Raw genomic sequence first — 24,226 nt, forward strand, 5'->3', positions numbered from 1 at the left:
ATTTGAAAGAGTACTATTTGGACTGCAAATTGCTCAAATTGATGTTTGATAATTTCCCATTTGAATGAGTCAGCACAAGTTGCATTTTATGAGCATTACATTTCAGAAATTAATTTAAAATTATATATTTTTTATATATAAAAAGCAATAAGTTTATTTTTTTTACTAAGCAATACGTTTATTTTTATTTACATAAATGCTCTCCTACACCCTCTCTTTGGATATATCCAATTATGCATCTGAAATTGTGCCTTTAGGATAGTCTCCCCTACTTTCAAAAAAATAAAAATAAAAAGAGGATCGGAATATATAATTTTAGTACAAATTGAGCCTATTGATTTAATGGAAAAATAAATAAGGCAAAGAGATTAACAGTTTCATTTATGTTTGAACATGAAATTTTGTGTACTTGTGGAGTGGCTAAAATTTCAATTGGGATATAAAAAGACAAAGGAAAAACCTAGGCACACAAACCATTAAAATAATAAATAATCTAAATTGATGTGTTTCATGGTGGGAGGGGTCGAGATATATTCATTTATCATCTAAATTCTGCAAAAAGGGCTGTGTCCATAACATAGCTGGGTTTTCATTGGCCTTCATTTGTTTCCGTCTCTAGGAAACCGTTTCAGAAATGCAGCTAAAAAGGTCCCTGCTATATTAACAATGATTCAGTCTCACCCAGCACCCACTGTATCAAGTGTATTTTCACATGGCTGCATTCTTACACCCAAAATATTGCTTTCTAATACACATAATCAGCTAAAATATTGCAAGAGAAAAGCCTCATTACACTGCACTATTTTATGCAAAATCACCTCCGAGCAAGTGCACTGCAGAACTCACTAACACATCCCTTTGTTGTCAACAAATTCAACACAAAATAATAAAACATTAACTTAGCTGACAAGATCACCAATATGAGTATGAACAAAAATGTATAAATAAACAGATGTACTGAACACATTGCACCAAGAATTCTTGCTGTCTTAACATCACACAGAAACTTTCACAACATTTCTGCTGCACCACTAGATAATCAGGAATTCCATATGCTTTATCTACATTATAGTGAGATTATTTTCATATTTGTTATCCACAAAAAATAAAATCCTCGAGACTAAGAAACCAAAAGCTCAGACAAAAATAAAGTTAAATAAAAAAAGTGCAAAATAAGATACTGAATACAATGAATTTCCCTTTAAAATGTTTAGAGCACTGTAAATCTGACGTTTTCATTGCTGCATAATACCTGATCTGTGCCTTTCATGACCCAGGTCCACCAAAATGTCAGTGCTATATGGGGATAAGGGTTTAGTTTTAAAATAAATTATAGTGCATAAAAAATGACCACATCATTGCTCCAAATAATAGTTGTCTCAGTTGTATGTGATTATGTGTATCATCTATAAAGGACTTTATTTAATCTTTTAATTGACCGAATGAACTGTCATCTCTGGAAACCAATGGTTTAATGACTTCTGCTTTGGCCAGTCAGCAAAGTTTATTTGTGGTATATAGCAAATAAATACCTAGTATTTCTGGGTTAGGCAACCTTTTGATTGGCAAAATGTGGTACTGGGAAAATGTATGAAGCAGCTAAAGAAGTGTATTTATCATCTAAAAAGCAACTTGATTATACGATGGGACACACTGCAGCGCTTTCAATTGGATTATTGTCTTTACTACTGCAGCATATACTCTAGAACTGTAAAAGGCAACATTAACTAGGGATGGATTACAGTGCGGCTGCGCAAAGGATCTAGATACTAATTTGGTGCATGATCTGGGATGTCCTGATACAAGTTAATGCTTTGTTAGATAAGCACTTCCATTGTGGGGATGACTAAAATATATTAGTGTTTCACTGGAGCATGTGTAAAGCATTTATTTATTTTTTTAGCTATCGGATATGTTCACATTTTTGAAGTAAAAAGTTGGTCATTGTTTCCTGCATTAATCTTGTAAGCTATGGCCATTTTAACACAATCAATATCAGAAACAAAAAAATACAACACAATGAAAAAGAGGTTATGAACCTGTTTTCTTAACTAGTGTCTTGAACTTATTTTTAATCTTTTAGTAATCACAATCTGGTGTTTTACCCTAGTGATGCACTTTTATGTATGTGAGAAAGCATTGTAGGGTCATTATACTTGGCACAAGTACTGGTATATTTTATCAGCAGCCAGCAGGTGATGCAATGCATATGTGTAATAAGTGATGAATATGTGTATGATGCATATGTGTAATAAGTGATGAATATGTGTATGATGCATATGTGTAATAAGTGATGCATATGTGTATGATGCATATGTGTAATAAGTGATGCATATGTGTATGATGCATATGTGTAATAAGTGATGCATACGTGTATGATGTATATGTGTAATAAGTGATGCATATGTGTATGATGCATATGTGTAATAAGTGATGCATATGTGTAATAAGTGATGCACGTGTAATAAGTGATGAATATGTGTATGATGCATGTGTAATAAGTGATGCATATGTGTATGATGCATGTGTAATAAGTGATGCATATGTGTATGATGCATGTGTAATAAGTGATGCATATGTGTATGATGCATGTGTAATAAGTGATGCATATGTGTATGGTGCATGTGTAATAAGTGATGCATATGTGTATGGTGCATGCGTAATAAGTGATGCATATGTGTATGGTGCATGTGTAATAAGTGATGCATATGTGTAATAAGTGATGCATGTGTGTAATAAGTGATGCATATGTGTATGGTGCATGCGTAATAAGTGATGCATATGTGTATGGTGCATGTGTAATAAGTGATGCATATGTGTAATAAGTGATGCATGTGTGTAATAAGTGATGCATATGTGTATGGTGCATGCGTAATAAGTGATGCATATGTGTATGGTGCATGTGTAATAAGTGATGCATATGTGTAATAAGTGATGCATGTGTGTAATAAGTGATGCATATGTGTATGGTGCATGCGTAATAAGTGATGCATATGTGTAATAAGTGATTCATATGTGTAATAAGTGATGCATGTGTGTATGGTGCATGTGTAATAAGTGATGCATATGTGTATGGTGCATGCGTAATAAGTGATGCATATGTGTATGGTGCATGTGTAATAAGTGATGCATATGTGTATGGTGCATGTGTAATAAGTGATTCATATGTGTAATAAGTGATGCATGTGTGTAATAAGTGATGCATATGTGTATGGTGCATGCGTAATAAGTGATGCATATGTGTAATAAGTGATTCATATGTGTAATAAGTGATGCATGTGTGTAATAAGTGATGCATATGTGTATGATGCATATGTGTAATAAGTGATGCATATGTGTATGGTGCATGTGTAATAAGTGATGCATATGTGTAATAAGTGATGCATGTGTGTAATAAGTGATGCATGTGTGTAATAAGTGATGCATATGTGTATGATGCATGTGTAATAAGTGATGCATATGTGTATGGTGCATGTGTAATAAGTGATGCATGTGTGTAATAAGTGATGCATATGTGTAATAAGTGATGCATATGTGTACTAAGTGATGCATATGTGTATGATGCATGTGTAATAAGGGATGCATATGTGTATGATGCATGTGTAATAAGTGATGCATATGTGTATGATGCATGTGTAATAAGTGATGCATATGTGTATGATGCATGTGTAATAAGTGATGCATATGTGTAATAAGTGATGCATATGTGTATGATGCATATGTGTAATAAGTGATGCATATGTGTATGATGCATGTATAATAAGTGATGCATATGTGTATGATGCATATGTGTAATAAGTGATGCATATGTGTATGATGCATATGTGTAATAAGTGATGCATATGTGCATGATGCATATGTATATAATGCATGTGTAATAAGTGATGCATATGTATATAATGAATGTGTAATAAGTGATGCATATGTATATAATGCATGTGTAATAAGTGATGCATATGTGTAATAAGTGATGCATGTGTGTAATAAGTGATGCATGTGTGTAATAAGTGATGCATGTGTGTATGATGCATGTGTAATAAGTGATGCATATGTGTAATAAGTGATGCATGTGTGTAATAAGTGATGCATATGTGTAATAAGTGATGCATGTGTAATAAGTGATGCATGTGTGTAATAAGTGATGTATATGTGTAATAAGTGATGCATATGTGTAATAAGTGATGCATGTGTGTAATAAGTGATGCATGTGTAATAAGTGATGCATGTGTAATAAGTGATGCATGTGTGTAATAAGTGATGCATATGTGTAATAAGTGATGCATGTGTGTAATAAGTGATGCATATGTGTAATAAGTGATGCATGTGTGTAATAAGTGATGCATATGTGTAACAAGTGATGCATGTGTGTAATAAGTGATGCATGTGTGTAATAAGTGATGCATATGTGTAATAAGTGATGCATGTGTGTAATAAGTGATGCATAAGTGTAATAAGTGATGCATATGTGTAATAAGTGATGCATATGTGTAATAAGTGATGCATGTGTGTAATAAGTGATGCATGTGTGTAATAAGTGATGCATGTGTGTAATAAGTGATGCATATGTGTAATAAGTGATGCATATGTGTAATAAGTGATACATAAGTGTAGTGATGCTGTGTTTGACAGAATCCTATTTGCCTCTTACAGTACTTTAGTATTAAGGGAACATGTGATTGCTCCAGGGACCATCATGCAAGTGAAGAACGCAACTTTGAGCCTGGGGCAATCACAAGGGGCCATTACATGAGGGGACCCTGCCTATTATTTTATGTCAGTTTTATACAGAGAAATAGACCAGCCCAGGAGGAGACACCCCCATATCTCTAAATGGTCAGTTTACCCATAATTTGCAGATTACTATACAAAACTGTAAATGAGTAACAAGATGTCAGATCACATCAGCTGTCATGTAAGTGTGGCAGGTAACGTCACATCCTCTGTAGTTGTGACAGCTCCCAGTGAAATAGATACAAGGATGAGAGAGAAGAATATAAACTTACTTGTTATAACTGCATAAACGCACTGAAGAAGAGGTTGGTATTTTAACCCTCTAAATGCCGAGCTAGGAATCCTTTCTTTAATACCTTCATAAAAAATTCTCCTGGCAGATTCTTGATCCGAGGGTTGAAATTCACGAATATAAACCTGGTCCTTAGTGATCTCCCCGGTGGGAGGTGAGAGTGAGGCGGATGCAGGTGCACTGGGTAAAGGGGGCCACATCTGGGCGGCAGACACCATCATTGCGTCTTTCTGGTGTCCGGGCATCGAGTTGTGATCATCTGCAATATCGCAAACCATTTTGGGAGAAAGATAATTCATACAACTGGCCAAGGAACAAATATGCTTAAACAGAGGCGCTGGAGGGATGGACGGCTGTGATCAAGTCAAATAAAAATCAATGCGATGCGGGGTCTGCAGAGGTGATGTGGAGGGAAGCGATAAAGAATGTGCTCTGCATTTTACACAAGTATTTATATTGCAGCAAAGCCGGCGCAATTATGATACACGGCTCCTCCAGGGCCCTACAGTCCGTCACATTGGCTGCCAGGGACCTCCATGTGATCTCTGGGTGGGGTAGATACGCCTCCCCCTTCCACATTTGTCTCCTCTTTCAAAATCACTACATCGTTATATGAAGCATGGGTGGGAATTTCTTGCTGAGACTGATAGAATAAGTAGAGTGTGTGCTGCAGTTCCTAGATGGAGATATTGACGTGCAACCGATGGGAGTGGAGACCCTGGGGGAACCCTGTGCTACTGATACGCTGCAGCGCATACAGTGACAGGGATGCAATGCAGATCACACATACATTATACTGTACTTATTATTATATACACATACATTATACTGTACTTATTATTATATACACTTACATTATACTTATTATTATATACACATACATTATACTGTACTTATTATTATATACACTTACATTATACTGTACTTATTATTATATACACATACATTATACTTATTATTATATACACATACATTATACTGTACTTATTATTATATACACATACATTATACTGTACTTATTATTATATACACTTACATTATACTGTACTTATTATTATATACACATACATTATTATTATATACACTTACATTATACTGTACTTATTATTATATACACATACATTATTATTATATACACATACATTATACAGTACTTATTATTATATACACTTACATTATACTGTACTTATTATTATATACACATACATTATACAGTACTTATTATTATATACACTTACATTATACTGTACTTATTATTATATACACATACATTATACAGTACTTATTATTATATACACTTACATTATACTGTACTTATTATTATATACACATACATTATACAGTACTTATTATTATATACACATACACAGATACACTTACATTATACAGTACTTATTATTATATACACTTACATTATACTGTACTTATTATTATATACACATACATTATACAGTACTTATTATTATATACACTTACATTATACTGTACTTATTATTATATACACATACATTATACAGTACTTATTATTATATACACTTACATTATACTGTACTTATTATTATATACACATACATTATACAGTACTTATTATTATATACACTTACATTATACTGTACTTATTATTATATACACATACATTATACAGTACTTATTATTATATACACTTACATTATACTGTACTTATTATTATATACACATACATTATACTTGTTATTATATACACATACATTATACTTATTATTATATACACATACATTATACTGTACTTATTATTATATACACATACATTATACTGTACTTATTATTATATACACTTACATTATACTTATTATTATATACACATACATTATACTGTACTTATTATTATATACACTTACATTATACTGTACTTATTATTATATACACATACATTATACTTATTATTATATACACATACATTATACTGTACTTATTATTATATACACATACATTATACTGTACTTATTATTATATACACTTACATTATACTGTACTTATTATTATATACACATACATTATTATTATATACACTTACATTATACTGTACTTATTATTATATACACATACATTATTATTATATACACATACATTATACAGTACTTATTATTATATACACTTACATTATACTGTACTTATTATTATATACACATACATTATACAGTACTTATTATTATATACACTTACATTATACTGTACTTATTATTATATACACATACATTATACAGTACTTATTATTATATACACTTACATTATACTGTACTTATTATTATATACACATACATTATACAGTACTTATTATTATATACACATACACAGATACACTTACATTATACAGTACTTATTATTATATACACTTACATTATACTGTACTTATTATTATATACACATACATTATACAGTACTTATTATTATATACACTTACATTATACTGTACTTATTATTATATACACATACATTATACAGTACTTATTATTATATACACTTACATTATACTGTACTTATTATTATATACACATACATTATACAGTACTTATTATTATATACACTTACATTATACTGTACTTATTATTATATACACATACATTATACTGTACTTATTATTATATACACTTACATTATACTGTACTTATTATTATATACACATACATTATACAGTACTTATTATTATATACACTTACATTATACTGTACTTATTATTATATACACATACATTATACTTGTTATTATATACACATACATTATACTTATTATTATATACACATACATTATACTGTACTTATTATTATATACACATACATTATACAGTACTTATTATTATATACACTTACATTATACTGTACTTATTATTATATACACATACATTATACTTATTATTATATACACATACATTATACTGTACTTATTATTATATACACATACATTATACTTATTATTATATACACTTACATTATACTGTACTTATTATTATATACACATACATTATACAGTACTTATTATTATATACACTTACATTATACTGTACTTATTATTATATACACATACATTATACAGTACTTATTATTATATACACTTACATTATACTGTACTTATTATTATATACACATACATTATACTTGTTATTATATACACATACATTATACTTATTATTATATACACATACATTATACTGTACTTATTATTATATACACATACATTATACTTATTATTATATACACATACATTATACTGTACTTATTATTATATACACATACATTATACTTATTATTATAAACACATACATTATACTGTACTTATTATTATATACACATACATTATACTTATTATTATATACACATACATTATACTTATTATTATATACACATACACAGTTACAGTTATACACATACACAGTTACACATACATTATACTTATTATTATATACACATACATTATACTTATTATTATATACACATACACAGTTACACATACAGTACACTTATTATTATATACACATACACAGATACACATACATTATACTGTACTTATTATTATATACACATACATTATACTTATTATTATATACACATACATTATACTGGACTTATTATTATATACACATACATTATACTTATTATTATATACACATACATTATACTTATTATTATATACACATACACAGTTACACATACAGTACACTTATTATTATATACACATACACAGATACACATACATTATACTGTACTTATTATTATATACACATACATTATACTGTACTTATTATTATATACACATACATTATACTTATTATTATATACACATACATTATACTGGACTTATTATTATATACACATACATTATACTTATTATTATATACACATACACAGTTACACATACAGTACACTTATTATTATATACACATACACAGATACACATACATTATACTGTACTTATTATTATATACACTTACATTATACTGTACTTATTATTATATACACATACATTATACAGTACTTATTATTATATACACTTACATTATACTGTACTTATTATTATATACACATACATTATACAGTACTTATTATTATATACACTTACATTATACTGTACTTATTATTATATACACATACATTATACTTATTATTATATACACATACATTATACTTGTTATTATATACACATACATTATACTTATTATTATATACACATACATTATACTGTACTTATTATTATATACACATACATTATACAGTACTTATTATTATATACACTTACATTATACTGTACTTATTATTATATACACATACATTATACTTATTATTATATACACATACATTATACTGTACTTATTATTATATACACATACATTATACTTATTATTATATACACTTACATTATACTGTACTTATTATTATATACACATACATTATACAGTACTTATTATTATATACACTTACATTATACTGTACTTATTATTATATACACATACATTATACAGTACTTATTATTATATACACTTACATTATACTGTACTTATTATTATATACACATACATTATACTTGTTATTATATACACATACATTATACTTATTATTATATACACATACATTATACTGTACTTATTATTATATACACATACATTATACTTATTATTATATACACATACATTATACTGTACTTATTATTATATACACATACATTATACTTATTATTATAAACACATACATTATACTGTACTTATTATTATATACACATACATTATACTTATTATTATATACACATACATTATACTTATTATTATATACACATACACAGTTACAGTTATACACATACACAGTTACACATACATTATACTTATTATTATATACACATACATTATACTTATTATTATATACACATACACAGTTACACATACAGTACACTTATTATTATATACACATACACAGATACACATACATTATACTGTACTTATTATTATATACACATACATTATACTTATTATTATATACACATACATTATACTGGACTTATTATTATATACACATACATTATACTTATTATTATATACACATACATTATACTTATTATTATATACACATACACAGTTACACATACAGTACACTTATTATTATATACACATACACAGATACACATACATTATACTGTACTTATTATTATATACACATACATTATACTGTACTTATTATTATATACACATACATTATACTTATTATTATATACACATACATTATACTGGACTTATTATTATATACACATACATTATACTTATTATTATATACACATACACAGTTACACATACAGTACACTTATTATTATATACACATACACAGATACACATACATTATACTGTACTTATTATTATATACACATACATTATACTTATTATTATATACACATACACAGTTACACATACATTATACTTATTATTATATACACATATATTATACTTATTATTATATACACATACATTATACTGTACTTATTATTATATACACTTACATTATACTTATTATTATATACACATACATTATACTTATTATTATATACACATACACAGTTACAGTTATACACATACACAGCTACACATACATTATACTTATTATTATACACACATACACAGTTACAGTTATACACATACACAGTTACACATACATTATACTTATTATTATATACACATACAGTATACTTATTATTATATACACATACACAGTTACACTTATGCACATACACAGTTACACATACATTATACTTATTATTATATACACATACATTATACTTATTATTATATACACATACACAGTTACAGTTATACACATACACAGTTACACATACATTATACTTATTATTATATACACATACAGTATACTTATTATTATATACACATACACAGTTACACATACAGTACACTTATTATATACACATACATTATACTTATTATTATATACACATACATTATACTGTACTTATTACTGTGTACACATACACAGTTACACATACATTATACTTATTATTATATACACATACAGTACACTTATTATTATATACACATATACACATACACAGTTACACATGCAGTACACTTATTATTATATACACATACACAGTTACACATACAGTACACTTATAGTATACACAAGCAACACTTTTATACACATACACAAGTACACTTATTATTATATACACATACATTATACTTATTATTATATACACATACACAGTTACACATACAGTACACTTATTATTATATACACATACACAGTTACACATACAGTACACTTATTATTATATACACATACACAGTTACACATACAGTACACTTATTATTATATACACATACACAGTTACACATACAGTACACTTATTATTATATACACATACACAGTTACACATACAGTACACTTATTATTATATACACATACACAAGTACACTTATTATTATATACACATACATTATACTTATTATATACACATACACAGTTACACATACACAAGTTCACTTATAGTATACACAAGCAGCACATTTATACACATACACAAGTACACTTATAGTATACACAAGCAGCACATTTATACACATTCACAAGTACACGTATTATTATATACACATACACAGTTACACATACAGTACACCTATTATTATATACACATACACAGTTACACATACATTATACTTATTATTATATACACATAAATTATACTTATTATTATATACACATACACAGTTACACATACATTATACTTATTATTATATACACATAAATTATACTTATTATTATATACACATACACAGTTACACATACAGTACACCTATTATTATATACACATACACAGTTACACATACAGTACACCTATTATTATATACACATACACAGTTACACATACATTATACTTATTATATACACATAAATTATACTTATTATTATATACACATACACAGTTACACATACATTATACTTATTATTATATACACATAAATTATACTTATTATTATATACACATACACAGTTACACATACATTATACTTATTGTTATATACACATAAATTATACTTATTATTATATACACATACACAGTTACACATACATTATACTTATTATTATATACACATACATTATACTTATTATTATATACACATACATTATACTGTACTTATTATTATATACACTTACATTATACTTATTATTATATACACATACATTATACTTATTATTATATACACATACACAGTTACAGTTATACACATACACAGTTACACATACATTATACTTATTATTATATACACATACACAGTTACAGTTATACACATACACAGTTACACATACATTATACTTATTATTATATACACATACAGTATACTTATTATTATATACACATACACAGTTACACATACAGTACACTTATTATTATATGCACATACATTATACTTATTATTATATACACATACATTATACTGTACTTATTACTGTGTACACATACACAGTTACACATACATTATACTTATTATTATATACACATACAGTACACTTATTATTATATACACATACACATATACACATACACAGTTACACATACAGTACACTTATTATTATATACACATACACAGTTACACATACAGTACACTTATAGTATACACAAGCAACACTTTTATACACATACACAAGTACACTTATTATTATATACACATACATTATACTTATTATTATATACACATACACAGTTACACATACAGTACACTTATTATTATATACACATACACAGTTACACATACAGTACACTTATAGTATACACAAGCAACACTTTTATACACATACACAAGTACACTTATTATTATATACACATACATTATACTTATTATATACACATACACAGTTACACATACAGTACACTTATTATTATATACACATACACAGTTACACATACAGTACACTTATTATTATATACACATACACAGTTACACATACAGTACACTTATATTTATATACACATACACAGTTACACATACAGTACGCTTATTATATACACATACACAGTTACACATACAGTACACTTATTATTATATACACATACACAAGTACACTTATTATTATATACACATACATTATACTTATTATATACACATACACAGTTACACATACACAAGTTCACTTATAGTATACACAAGCAGCACATTTATACACATACACAAGTACACTTATAGTATACACAAGCAGCACATTTATACACATACACAAGTACACGTATTATTATATACACATACACAGTTACACATACAGTACACCTATTATTATATACACATACACAGTTACACATACATTATACTTATTATTATATACACATAAATTATACTTATTATTATATACACATACACAGTTACACATACATTATACTTATTATTATATACACATAAATTATACTTATTATTATATACACATACACAGTTACACATACAGTACACCTATTATTATATACACATACACAGTTACACATACAGTACACCTATTATTATATACACATACACAGTTACACATACATTATACTTATTATTATATACACATAAATTATACTTATTATTATATACACATACACAGTTACACATACATTATACTTATTATTATATACACATAAATTATACTTATTATTATATACACATACACAGTTACACATACATTATACTTATTGTTATATACACATAAATTATACTTATTATTATATACACATACACAGTTATATACACATACACAGTTACACTTATGCACATACACAGTTACACATACATTATACTTATTATTATATAAACATACATTATACTTATTATTATATACACATACACAGTTACAGTTATACACATACACAGTTACACATACATTATACTTATTATTATATACACATACATTATACTTATTATTATATACACATACACAGTTACACATACAGTACACTTATTATTATATACACATACACAGTTACACATACACAAGTACACTTATAGTATACACAAGCAGCACATTTATACACATACACAAGTACACTTATTATTATATAAACATACACAGTTACACTTATACACATACACAAGTACACTTATTATTATATACACATACACAGTTACACTTATACACATACACAAGTACCCTTATTATTATATACACATACACAGGTACACTTATACACATACACAAGTACCCTTATTATTATATACACATACACAGTTACACTTACACATACACAGTTACACTTATACACATACACAAGTACACTTATTATATACACATACACAGTTACACATACAGTACACTTATTATTATATACACATACACAGTTACACATACAGTACACTTATAGTATACACAAGCAACACTTTTATACACATACACAAGTACACTTATTATTATATACACATACATTATACTTATTATATACACATACACAGTTACACATACAGTACACTTATTATTATATACACATACACAGTTACACATACAGTACACTTATTATTATATACACATACACAGTTACACATACAGTACACTTATTATTATATACACATACACAGTTACACATACAGTACACTTATTATTATATACACATACACAGTTACACATACAGTACACTTATTATTATATACACATACACAAGTACACTTATTATTATATACACATACATTATACTTATTATATACACATACACAGTTACACATACACAAGTTCACTTATAGTATACACAAGCAGCACATTTATACACATACACAAGTACACTTATAGTATACACAAGCAGCACATTTATACACATACAGAAGTACACGTATTATTATATACACATACACAGTTACACATACAGTACACCTATTATTATATACACATACACAGTTACACATACATTATACTTATTATTATATACACATAAATTATACTTATTATTATATACACATACACAGTTACACATACAGTACACCTATTATTATATACACATACACAGTTACACATACAGTACACCTATTATTATATACACATACACAGTTACACATACATTATACTTATTATTATATACACATAAATTATACTTATTATTATATACACATACACAGTTACACATACATTATACTTATTATTATATACACATAAATTATACTTATTATTATATACACATACACAGTTACACATACATTATACTTATTGTTATATACACATAAATTATACTTATTATTATATACACATACACAGTTACACTTATGCACATACACAGTTACACATACATTATACTTATTATTATATACACATACATTATACTTATTATTATATACACATACACAGTTACACATACAGTACACTTATTATTATATACACATACACAGTTACACATACACAAGTACACTTTTAGTATACACAAGCAGCACATTTATACACATACACAAGTACAATTATTATTATATACACATACACAGTTACACTTATACACATAAACAAGTACACTTATTATTATATACACATACACAGTTACACTTATACACATACACAAGTACACTTATTATTATATACACATACACAGTTACACTTATACACAAGTACACTTATTATTATATACACATACACAGTTACACTTATACACAAGTACACTTATTATTATATACACATACACAGTTACACTTATACACAAGTACACTTATTATTATATACACATACACAGTTACACTTATACAAAAGTACACTTATTATTATATACACATACACAGTTACACTTATACACAAGTACACTTATTATTATATACACATACACAGTTACACTTATACACAAGTACACTTATTATTATATACACATACACAGTTACACTTATACACAAGTACACTTATTATATACACATACACAGTTACACTTATACACAAGTACACTTATTATTATATACACATACACAGTTACACTTATACACAAGTACACTTATTATTATATACACATACACAGTTACACTTATACACAAGTACACTTATTATTATATACACATACACAGTTACACTTATACACAAGTACACTTATTATTATATACACATACACAGTTACACATACAGTACACTTATTATTATATACACATACACAGTTACACATACAGTACACTTATTATTATATACACATATACACATACACAAGTACACTTATAGTATACACAAGCAGGACTTTTATACACATACACAAGTACACTTATTATTATATACACATACACAGTTACACTTATACACATACACAAGTACACTTATTATTATATACACATACACAGTTACACTTATACACATACACAAGTACCCTTATTATTATATACACATACACAGGTACACTTATACACATACACAAGTACCCTTATTATTATATACACATACACAGTTACACTTACACATACACAGTTACACTTATACACATACACAAGTACACTTATTATATACACATACACAGTTACACTTATACACAAGTACACTTATTATTATATACACATACACAGTTACACTTATACACAAGTACATTTATTATTATATAACATACACAGTTACACTTATACACATACACAAGTACACTTATTATTATATACACATACACAGTTACACTTATATACAAGTACACTTATTATTATATAACATACACAGTTACACTTATACACATACACAAGTACACTTATTATTATATACACATACACAGTTACACTTATACACATACACAAGTACCCTTATTATTATATACACATACACAGGTACACTTATACACATACACAAGTACACTTAATATTATATACACATACACAGTTACACTTACACATACACAGTTACACTTATACACATACACAAGTACACTTATTATATACACATACACAGTTACACTTATACACAAGTACACTTATTATTATATACACATACACAGTTACACTTATACACAAGTACACTTATTATTATATAACATACACAGTTACACTTATACACATACACAAGCACACTTATTATATACACATACACAGTTACACTTATACACATACACAAGTACCATAGTTGCCAACATTTAAAAAAAAATCAGGGACACTTTGCAGCAGAGCAAGCAAGCGGTTTACTGGAGTATTGACGACCTACTGTTCAACTGATCCACCCACTCAGTTCTGCGATCAAAACACACCCATTTGATAGTAATAGTATAATTTAGACTTATCCATAGTTTATTATACAGATTGCAGCATCAAGCTCTTACACCTACCCAGTCTCTGGAACACATTCTGGGATCAAAATTAGGCTTACAAATAATGGGCGCAATCCGATATACAGCGTAGTTTTCGGTGCAAGCGAGGGAACCCGCGCCACCCGTAGTTTCACCTCGCACATCGGGGTATTACATATACCCCGCCGGCAGTTGCTAAAGTGCCGTAAGTTAGATAAACTAGCGATGTCCAGAAATGAGCGTAACTACAAATTTCTGGAGTCGCCAGTGACTTACTGCACTTTATAAACTGCCTGTGCCTAAAAAACTAACTAAAATATTAAATCTCCCGTTACTGTCTAACACGCCTCCCAAAAATAAGCCCGACACATATACCCCTAAATCCGCAATCCCCCCCTCACTCCTAATAATAAATGTATTAACCCCTAGACCGTCAACCCCCCACAACGCAATAAACCTAATTATTAACTCCTAAACCGCCATAGCCCACACCGCAATAAACCTATCCTAGTATTAACCCCTAAACTGCCACTCCCGGAGCCCACCGCCACCTACATTATATGTATTAACCCCTAAACCACCGCTCCCGGACCCTGCCGCCACCTACATTAACTTTATTAACCCCTAATCTGACCCCCTACACCGCCGCCACCTACATTAAATATATTAACCTCTAATTTGACCCCCCTACACCGCCGCCACCTACATTAAATATATTAACCTCTAATCTGACCCCCCTACACCGCCGCCACCTACATTAAATTTATTACCCCCTAAACCTAAGTCTAAACCTAACACCCCCCTAACTTAATTATTATTTAAATAAATCTAAATAATATAACTATTATTAACAAAGGCCTAGATTTAGAGTTCGGCGGTAGCCGTCAAAACCAGCGTTAGAGGCTCCTAACGCTGGTTTTGGCCGCCCGCTGGTATTTGGAGTCAGTGATTAAAGGGTCTAACGCTCACTTTACAGCCGCGACTTTTCCATACCGCAGATCCCCCTACGCCATTTGCGTAGCCTATCTTTTCAATGGGATCTTTCTAACGCTGGTATTTAGAGTCGTTTCTGCAGTGAGCGTTAGAGCTCTAACGACAAGATTCCAGCCGCCTGAAAAAAGCAGGAGTTAAGAGCTTTCTGGCTAACGCCGGTTTATAAAGCTCTTAACTACTGTACCCTAAAGTACACTAACACCCATAAACTACCAATGTACCCCTAAACCGAGGTCCCCCCACATCGCCGCCACTCGATTAAAATTTTTAACCCCTAATCTGCCGACCGCCACCTACGTTATACTTATGTACCCCTAATCTGCTGCCCCTAACCCCGCCGACCCCTATATTATATTTATTAACCCCTAACTTGCCCCCCACAACGTCGCCGCAAGCTACTTAAAATAATTAACCCCTAATCTTCCGACCGCAAATCGCCGCCACCTACGTTATCCCTATGTACCCCTAATCTGCTGCCCCTAACATCGCCGACCCCTATGTTATATTTATTAACCCCTAATCTGCCCCCCACAACGTCGCCGACACCTACCTACACTTATTAACCCCTAATCTGCCGAGCGGACCTGAGCGCTACTATAATAAAGTTATTAACCCCTAATCCGCCTCACTAACCCTATCATAAATAGTATTAACCCCTAATCTGCCCTCCCTAACATCGCCGACACCTACCTTCAATTATTAACCCCTAATCTGCCGACCGGAGCTCACCGCTATTCTAATAAATGTATTAACCCCTAAAGCTAAGTCTAACCCTAACACTAACACCCCCCTAAGTTAAATATAATTTTTATCTAACGAAATAAATTAACTCTTATTAAATAAATGATTCCTATTTAAAGCTAAATACTTATCTGTAAAATAAATCCTAATATAGCTACAATATAAATTATAATTATATTATAGCTATTTTAGGATTAATATTTATTTTACAGGTAACTTTGTATTTATTTTAACCAGGTACAATAGCTATTAAATAGTTAAGAACTATTTAATAGTTACCTAGTTAAAATAATTACAAATTTACCTGTAAAATAAATCCTAACCTAAGATATAATTAAACCTAACACTACCCTATCAATAAAATAATTAAATAAACTACCTACAATTACCTACAATTAACCTAACACTACACTATCAATAAATTAATTCAACACAATTGCTACAAATAAATACAATTAAATAAACTATCTAAAGTACAAAAAATAAAAAAGAACTAAGTTACAGAAAATAAAAAAATATTTACAAACATAAGAAAAATATTACAACAATTTTAAACTAATTACACCTACTCTAAGCCCCCTAATAAAATAACAAAGACCCCCAAAATAAAAAATTCCCTACCCTATTCTAAAATACAAAAATTACAAGCTCTTTTACCTTACCAGCCCTGAACAGGGCCCTTTGCGGGGCATGCCCCAAGAATTTCAGCTCTTTTGCCTGTAAAAAAAAACATACAATACCCCCCCCCCCAACATTACAACCCACCACCCACATACCCCTAATCTAACCCAAACCCCCTTAAATAAACCTAACACTAATCCCCTGAAGATCTTCCTACCTTGTCTTCACCATCCAGGTATCACCGATCCGTCCTGGCTCCAAGATCTTCATCCAACCCAAGCGGGGGTTGGCGATCCATAATCCGGTGCTCCAAAGTCTTCCTCCTATCCGGCAAGAAGAGGACATCCGGACCGGCAAACATCTTCTCCAAGCGGCATCTTCTATGTTCTTCCATCCGATGACGACCGGCTCCATCTTGAAGACCTCCAGCGCGGATCCATCCTCTTCTTCCGACGACTAGACGACGAATGACGGTTCCTTTAAGGGACGTCATCCAAGATGGCGTCCCTCGAATTCCGATTGGCTGATAGGATTCTATCAGCCAATCGGAATTAAGGTAGGAATTTTCTGATTGGCTGATGGAATCAGCCAATCAGAATCAAGTTCAATCCGATTGGCTGATCCAATCAGCCAATCAGATTGAGCTCGCATTCTATTGGCTGTTCCGATCAGCCAATAGAATGCGAGCTCAATCTGATTGGCTGATTGGATCAGCCAATCGGATTGAACTTGATTCTGATTGGCTGATTCCATCAGCCAATCAGAAAATTCCTACCTTAATTCCGATTGGCTGATAGAATCCTATCAGCCAATCGGAATTCGAGGGACGCCATCTTGGATGACGTCCCTTAAAGGAACCGTCATTCGTCGTCTAGTCGTCGGAAGAAGAGGATGGATCCGCGCTGGAGGTCTTCAAGATGGAGCCGGTCGTCATCGGATGGAAGAACATAGAAGATGCCGCTTGGAGAAGATGTTTGCCGGTCCGGATGTCCTCTTCTTGCCGGATAGGAGGAAGACTTTGGAGCACCGGATTATGGATCGCCAACCCCCGCTTGGGTTGGATGAAGATCTTGGAGCCAGGACGGATCGGTGATACCTGGATGGTGAAGACAAGGTAGGAAGATCTTCAGGGGATTAGTGTTAGGTTTATTTAAGGGGGTTTGGGTTAGATTAGGGGTATGTGGGTGGTGGGTTGTAATGTTGGGGGGGGGGGTATTGTATGTTTTTTTTTACAGGCAAAAGAGCTGAAATTCTTGGGGCATGCCCCGCAAAGGGCCCTGTTCAGGGCTGGTAAGGTAAAAGAGCTTGTAATTTTTGTATTTTAGAATAGGGTAGGGAATTTTTTATTTTGGGGGTCTTTGTTATTTTATTAGGGGGCTTAGAGTAGGTGTAATTAGTTTAAAATTGTTGTAATATTTTTCTTATGTTTGTAAATATTTTTTTATTTTCTGTAACTTAGTTCTTTTTTATTTTTTGTACTTTAGATAGTTTATTTAATTGTATTTATTTGTAGCAATTGTGTTTAATTAATTTATTGATAGTGTAGTGTTAGGTTAATTGTAGGTAATTGTAGGTAGTTTATTTAATTATTTTATTGATAGGGTAGTGTTAGGTTTAATTATATCTTAGGTTAGGATTTATTTTACAGGTAAATTTGTAATTATTTTAACTAGGTAACTATTAAATAGTTCTTAACTATTTAATAGCTATTGTACCTGGTTAAAATAAATACAAAGTTACCTGTAAAATAAATATTAATCCTAAAATAGCTATAATATAAATGTAATTTATATTGTAGCTATATTAGGATTTATTTTACAGGTAAGTATTTAGCTTTAAATAGGAATCATTTATTTAATAAGAGTTAATTTATTTCGTTAGATAAAAATTATATTTAACTTAGGGGGTGTTAGTGTTAGGGTTAGACTTAGCTTTAGGGGTTAATACATTTATTAGAATAGCGGTGAGCTCCGGTCGGCAGATTAGGGGTTAATAATTGAAGGTAGGTGTCGGCGATGTTAGGGAGGGCAGATTAGGGGTTAATACTATTTATGATAGGGTTAGTGAGGCGGATTAGGGGTTAATAACTTTATTATAGTAGCGGTGCGGTCCGCTCGGCAGATTAGGGGTTAATAAGTGTAGGTAGGTGTCGGCGACGTTGTGGGGGGCAGATTAGGGGTTAATAAATATAACATAGGGGTCGGCGATGTTAGGGCAGCAGATTAGGGGTACATAGGGATAACGTAGGTGGCGGCGGTTTACGGAGCGGCAGATTAGGGGTTAAAAGTGTAATGCAGGGGTCTGCGATAGCGGGGGCGGCAGATTAGGGGTTAATAAGTGTAAGGTTAGGGGTGTTTAGACTCGGGGTACATGTTAGAGTGTTAGGTGCAGACGTAGGAAGTGTTTCCCCATAGGAAACAATGGGGCTGCGTTAGGAGCTGAACGCTGCTTTTTTGCAGGTGTTAGGTTTTTTTTCAGCTCAAACAGCCCCATTGTTTCCTATGGGAGAATCGTGCACGAGGCCGGCCGCGTCCGTAAGCAACTCTGGTATCGAGAGTTGCATTTGCGGTAAAAATGCTCTACGCTCCTTTTTTGGAGCCTAACGCAGCATTTGTTTTAACTCTCGATACCAGAGTTAAATTTATGGTGCGGCCAGAAAAAAACCCGCGGAGCGTTAACAGCCCTTTTACCGCCAAACTCCAAATCTAGCCGTAAGTCATTCCTATTTAAAACTAAATACTTACCTATAAAATAAACCCTAAGATAGCTACAATATAATTAATAATTACATTGTAGCTATTTTAGGATTTATTTTTATTTTACAGGCAACTTTGTATTTATTTTAACTAGGTACAATAGATTAGGTGTTAGGTGTATTTGTAACTTAGGATAGGATTTATTTTACAGGTAATTTTGTAATTATTCTAACTAGGTAGCTATTAAATAGTTATTAACTATTTAATAGCTATTGTACCTAGTTAAAATAAATACAAAGTTGCCTTTTAAATAAAAATAAATCCTAAAATAGCTACAATGTAATTATTAATTATTTTATAGGTAAGTATTTAGTTTTAAATATGAATACTTTAGCTAATAATAGTAATATTATTTAGATTTATTTAAATAATAATTCAGTTAAGTGGGTGTTAGGGTTAGACTTAGGTTTAGGGGGTAATACATTTAATGTAGGTGGCGGCAGTGTCGGGGGTCAGATTAGGGGTTAATAAATTTAATGTAGGTGGTGGGGGGGTACGGGTGCGGCGGTTTAGGGGTTAAACACTTTATTTAGGTGGGACGGGGTCCGGGAGCGGCGGTTTAGGGGTTAATACATATAATGTAGGTGGCGGTGGGCTCTGGGAGGGGCGGTTTAGGGGTTAATACAGTTTATTAGAGTTGCGGTGGGGGATTGCGGTTGACAGGTAGATAGACATTGCGCATGCATTAGGTGTTAGGTTTTTTTTGGAAGGCATTTTAGGGAGTTACGGTGCTCCCATACTCAGCGCAAGGCCTTCTACAGCTGCATTTTACGGCGAGGTGAAAATTTAGTAAGATTTCTCCATTTTCGCCACGTAAGGCCTTGCGCTGGATATTGGATACCAAATTGCGCGTCTTTTATATGTTAGCCTATGGGTGAAAAAACTACGTCCGACGGGTAAAATATACGTGCAGCATTTATATGCGGCGCTGTATATAGTATACCAAACCCGCGCAAAAACCGGCATCACCGGCTTTTGCGGGCGACGCTGCATATCGGATGGGGCCCAATATGTGAACCCATTCAATAATAATTACAATATTCCATTAGGAATTAATTCTTTTTAAATAATACACTATATCTATCTATTTATCATTATATATATATATATGTAGCCCTCAGTTTACGCCGGGGTTAGGTAAGTCAATGGGAAGTGAGGGAGATAGGTTCCAGGCCCCTCTCAAAATTGTCATAAGTAACACCTAATACATTATTTTTAAAGCTTTGAAATGAAAAAAAAAATCCAGGGACATACAACAAAATCCAGGGACTGTCCCTGGAAATCAGGGACTGTTGGCAACTATGAAGTACACTTATAGTATACACAAGCACATTTATACACATACACAAGTACACTTATTATTATATACACATACACAAGTACACTTATACACATACACAAGTATACTTATTATTATATACACATTCACAAGTACACTTATACACATACACAAGTATACTTATTATTATATACACATACACAGTTACACTTATACACATACACAAGTATACTTATTATTATAAACACATACACAGTTACATTTATACACATACACAAGTACACTTATAAACATACACAAGTACACTTATACACATACACAATTACTCATATACACATACACAAGTACACATATACACACACATATACAAGTACACATATGCACGCACACATACACAAGTACACTTATACGCATACACAAGTACACCTATACACATATAAGTAAACATGTACACACACATACACAAGTATACTTATACACACACATATACATATACACAAGTACACATATACACATATGCACACACACATACACAAGTACACTTGTACACATACACAAGTACACATATGCACATACACGTACACATATAAACACACATACACAAGTACACTTATA

General features: G+C 30.7%; 1 protein-coding gene across 1 annotated transcript in view; it reads right to left on the reverse strand.

Annotated features, from left to right (window-relative positions):
• The window catches only part of NAT8L (N-acetyltransferase 8 like), a 66,991-nt gene extending 61,571 nt beyond the window's left edge, over positions 1 to 5,420 (reverse strand). Inside the window, exon 1 of the mRNA XM_053700913.1 lies at positions 5,004 to 5,420. Coding sequence (XP_053556888.1) covers positions 5,004 to 5,322 — 319 coding nt within the window. The 5' untranslated portion in view covers positions 5,323 to 5,420. The remainder of the gene's footprint in view (positions 1 to 5,003) is intronic.
• Between the last annotated feature and the right edge of the window lie 18,806 nt (positions 5,421 to 24,226).

The sequence above is a fragment of the Bombina bombina genome, chromosome 2 (genome assembly GCF_027579735.1).
Source record: "Bombina bombina isolate aBomBom1 chromosome 2, aBomBom1.pri, whole genome shotgun sequence".
Classification (NCBI taxonomy): Eukaryota; Metazoa; Chordata; class Amphibia; order Anura; family Bombinatoridae; genus Bombina; species Bombina bombina.